The sequence below is a fragment of the Morus notabilis genome, unplaced genomic scaffold, assembly GCF_000414095.1.
Source record: "Morus notabilis unplaced genomic scaffold, ASM41409v2 Scaffold1225, whole genome shotgun sequence".
Classification (NCBI taxonomy): Eukaryota; Viridiplantae; Streptophyta; class Magnoliopsida; order Rosales; family Moraceae; genus Morus; species Morus notabilis.
Genome location: NW_010357682.1, coordinates 402,123 through 406,644, shown reverse-complemented (window position 1 = coordinate 406,644; position 4,522 = coordinate 402,123). Strand labels below are relative to the sequence as shown.

The 4,522-nt window shown below is 37.4% G+C and overlaps 1 protein-coding gene across 1 annotated transcript in view; it reads right to left on the bottom strand.

Moving 5' to 3' along the window:
• The window catches only part of LOC21399564 (monooxygenase 2), a 6,630-nt gene continuing 2,108 nt past the window's right edge, over positions 1-4,522 (bottom strand). The window contains exons 2-6 of the mRNA XM_024173264.1: positions 3,137-3,166; positions 2,371-2,433; positions 1,581-1,758; positions 1,260-1,491; positions 1-518 (exon numbers count right to left, since the gene is read on the bottom strand). Coding sequence (XP_024029032.1) covers positions 1-518; positions 1,260-1,491; positions 1,581-1,758; positions 2,371-2,433; positions 3,137-3,166 — 1,021 coding nt within the window. The remainder of the gene's footprint in view (positions 519-1,259; positions 1,492-1,580; positions 1,759-2,370; positions 2,434-3,136; positions 3,167-4,522) is intronic.

Below are 4,522 nucleotides of genomic sequence, written 5' to 3'. Positions count from 1 at the left end.
TTAAGTGAGTTTCCCACAATCATAATTTGTAGCATTAAACAACTTGTGCAAAACAAATTTGTAAAATATGGAATCCCTCAAGAACTTCAACACCAATGAGCCTCCATGTTGCACCCAACCGGAGAAAAAAGAGCCCGTGATCAACCAAGCGGCTCGCGATCTTCTTTCCTTGGCATAATCAGCCAATGCTCTAGCTATTTCTCTAGAGTCTAGTTCTCCATTTTCCAGGACACATCTTCCAATGTGCCTGCCCAAGACCACAGCATCTTCAAGTGCCAAGCAACCGCCTTGTCCTAAGTCCGGCGTCATGGGGTGCATGGCGTCGCCAGCCACCGTGACGTTTTGGTTGCTTAAGTTCCCAAATGCTACATTCCATGGCTGCCTAAACACCAATGGAGCCCATGACAATGTTGAAAGATCAGAGTGCTTGACAATGTCTAGATATAGTTCAGGCAAGTCCTTGGCATAGTTCTCGATTACTTCTCTCTGTATTGCTATTGGATCTCCTTTGTATGCCCCTGCAATGAACACTGTTAAAAATAAGAAACTCGAAGAGTTAGTACTTGCTCAAGTCTTCCCTTTGAACTTGCCAAATGACATAAATAAAGGACTTTGGGTAGAGAAGTTCTTTCTAATGATAACTTCATCTATGCCCCCAAACTATGCGTGCTCTGTAAGCCATTGACACTCGAAATTCGTTTTATGACATTCACAATCCTTATATATATATATACATATACATATATATTTATGTATTTTGTTTCATTGTTGACCACTTATTTTGTGGTTATCATGTGGTGACTTCCATGCAAAATATGGCCATGAGCTTGAAGCAAAAGTAAAGTTTAAGGGCCAAAAATGCTAAAACGACATTCAAGGGCCAATGAGTTCCATTGACTTTTGTTTTGTGCTTCCAAAGCAGCCTTATTCTGCCCAAATTTTTGCCACATTTTTGTGGTCATGTGGTGAATTCTATCTAAACATTTTGACAGAATACCACTTTGAAGCATGGAATAAAATTTGGGAATAAAAGTGTGTCACAAACCTTATAGCTTAGGAGATAAATGACAAAACCCTAGTAAGTGGGCTAATATGTGCATTTTTGTGTGTGGTAATAAGTGGACTAATAATCTAATGTCATTAATTCTAGTAAGTGGGCTAATATGTGCTTTATTGTTGTGTGATAATCATTGGAGAGTTCACAATAAAATATAGAAAAAAAGTAAAAAAAAAAAAACTGGCATGGTTAAAACTTGTACCATTAGCTGGAGAAGCACAGTCAAGGGCCCAATAAATATCTTTATCAGTAAGGGGAGCAAAACCAGCCCTTAAGCCTGCACCAACAAACTGATAAACATCTTGCTTCACTAATCCATGGCCTTGTGGGAACGCTGCCAATCCGCGCACCGCTGATCGACCTGAATGGACCGGTGAAGCGAGCCCTAACCAGCTTGCCACAACAGAGTGCACCCCATCACAGCCTATCAAAACCTGAAAATTCCCAAGCAGGCCCAAAAATTAAAAATCTCTAAAAATGAGAAAGGAAAGAAAGGGGATTCTCAATCCATTTAAAAATTTACTTTTGCTTTGATGGAAGTTCCATCTTCCAAGTCAACAACCGCGATAGATGAACCTTCATGTGATTGGGTTTCAATGCCGGTGATCTTGCAAGAGAAGCGAATCGAGTTATTCGGCAATTCCTCTTCCAGAGCCTTGAGTAAGGCTTTTCTGTGTACTGCTCTGGTCCCTCCATTATGGCTTCACATAAAACATGACAAACGTTCAATTTGCTGGTTGAACTTTTACTAACTTGACAAGTTGCTTGCAGAGAGCCCACAAATTGATAAACGGCGTTACAATTTAGAAGGAAATGCCCTCATACACGTGACATGATGTGTTCTCATCGTCATCTGAACCTCGAGTGCTTTCCTTCAAATGATATCATGTAACATGCACAATGGCGTTTTTGTCTAAATTTTGATTGCCATCACCAATTTGAAGGCTCCTTAAATTAAATGAAGTTGCAGAGTGCCCAAAATTCGACGAACCATGTTACAACATAGAAGGAAATGCCCCCATGCATGTGACGTGACATGCTCTGGTCGCCATCTGAACTTTCAGTGTTTTCCTTCAAATGATTTCATATAATGCATACAAGGTCGTTTTCATCCAAATTTTAATAGTCGTCATTGATTTGGGGCCATTATGCAACACTTAATTAAATTCATAAATAGTTAACAAAGTTAAAAGGTTTAAGTTGTAACTTGTCAATCATAAAAAATTCAAGGGACAGATGTACCAAACACCATAGAAAAAATTAAAAATATGATTTAAAACAAAAGACAGATCTATTGGACACTGTACACTTACCCATTGGTTTCAGGATAAGAGATTTCTTGAACTGCACCATTGCCCAAGTTGGTAACGTATCCCCTAATAAAAACACCAACCGTGTTCACATAAGTATTTGATTTCACTAAGCAGCCAAAAAAAAAAAATCACTAATTTCAAATAAGCACCAAGGTCATGAAGATCTCTAGTCAATATGTGTATATGTGTGTGATATATATATATATATATATATATATATAACAAAACATCAAGTTAGATATACGGTCATGTTATGTTTTGTTCATGCCAAGGACACATGGTATAAACAAAGCAGTAGTACGAGTACTACCACCAGTGGTGGCAATATTGTGGTAAGAATGTCCTAGAGCCTTCACTTCTTTTCACCCAAAGTTCGATTCACGACACTTTTGCAAACGTTTGCCTTTTGGCATAGAATATATATGTATTAGTGGACTTTGTGAATTTTGGGCTGATAATTGTCAAAGGCTGAGAGCCATGATCCTTATGATCATCCCACAAGGGGTCCTAACAGATTCTTTCTAATAGGCGTTAGCCATTGGATCACGGTATGAAGACACAACTAATTCTTCTTTTTATTCATAAAAAAAAAATACTAGTACTTGGAGCATTTTACCATTTGTTGCGTCAATTCGAATCACAGCTCAAGTTTTTGCTGAGTGTTTTTTTTCACAAAAATTTAAATTCAACCTTTTCAGCTACAATGTTTTCTCTCACATGAATTTCACTTCTTAACTTGAATTAGCGAAACAAACGAAAGACATACTTTTTCGTGGGGCCATAGATGGACGTAAGTGTAGTGACCAAGAAAAATCCCATAATTTTAATAATATAATTCATGTATTCAAGTCAAGGATTTTCCTGGAAAATCATTATATTATGTACATTTTGTGATTGAAGGATTTAAGGAATTAACATCTGCATTCCTAAATTCTGTAACAGATTTCACGTTTAGTTCACAATTTTTCGATCAAGTAAATTCGATCGATAAATTCTCACCGTACTTTAAAACGGAAGAATTTCTAGTACAGATACAGCTTGAGAACATTAATTTTAAGAATTTCCAAGCACAATACAAACTAGCATCCAGTACCCGCATACAAGAGAAAATAGCTGTCAGTAAAATTTTGGACAGTTTAATGAGTAAATTTAGAAAGTAAACAAAGGTACAAGGGTTAGGTTTCATTTTTCTCTTTCCTTCCTTCACTTGGCCGGCCAAACTTAAGGGATTATGGCCAAAAATTTGGCTAGTGAAGTGTGCTACATGGACTTCATGATGGGATTGAGTCAAATCAACTATTGGACATGAAATGCTACATCACCCCCTCTTGAAACACTCCACCGGCCAGCCACAATAAAAGGGGGGGATTAATCCACCGGCCAAGATTGGGGGAAATTGAACCAAAATTTGGTTGATTGAGAGAGTTGGTGTGGTGTTAAAAAAATAATTTGCAAGTGCCTATAAAAGGAACCACCATAGGATAAGCCTCATTTTTTTTCCCTAGCTTTTCTCTCCCCCTCAAATTCTGGCCATACCATGCTCCTCCACTCTTTCTCAAATATTTTCTCCTACTCTCTCAATCTTGAGCCACTACAAACCATAGAAGAAGAAGAAGGAGACCAAAGGGTCTAGGAGGAGTCTAGACAAGCATTTTTTTCAAAGGGTATAACTCTAAATCCTTTTTTTATGTTTTAGTAAAGTTTGAAATGTAGAAATATTCCTCTTAAATTTCCTTATACTTTCTAGCTCCAAGCCAATAACAAATCTTAGAGGAGTTCAAGGTTTTTCAAGGGAGAGAGAGAGAGTTCTTCAAGGGTAAGTTCTCAAATTCTTCTCCATTTATTTCTAGCCGACTTTGAGCTTGGATTTGTGGATATAAATTTGAGGTTCTTGAGAAGATGAGTTGTAATAAGGGTGTGTGAGTTTTATGTTGGTTTTGTGAGTTTTGAGGTTAGCTTGATGTGGTATGTTTATGCTTGATTTAAGTTGCTTATTTTCAGATTAGAGGAAAAATTTTCCGGTGACTTTGACCGCAAAAATGAGGGCCATAGAGTGAGATTTTTCAATGTTTTAAAGCTTGAACTTATAGCCCTGGATGTGTTGAACAATTTCGGTTACTATGACTAAACCTAATTTTAACTCCAAAACCAA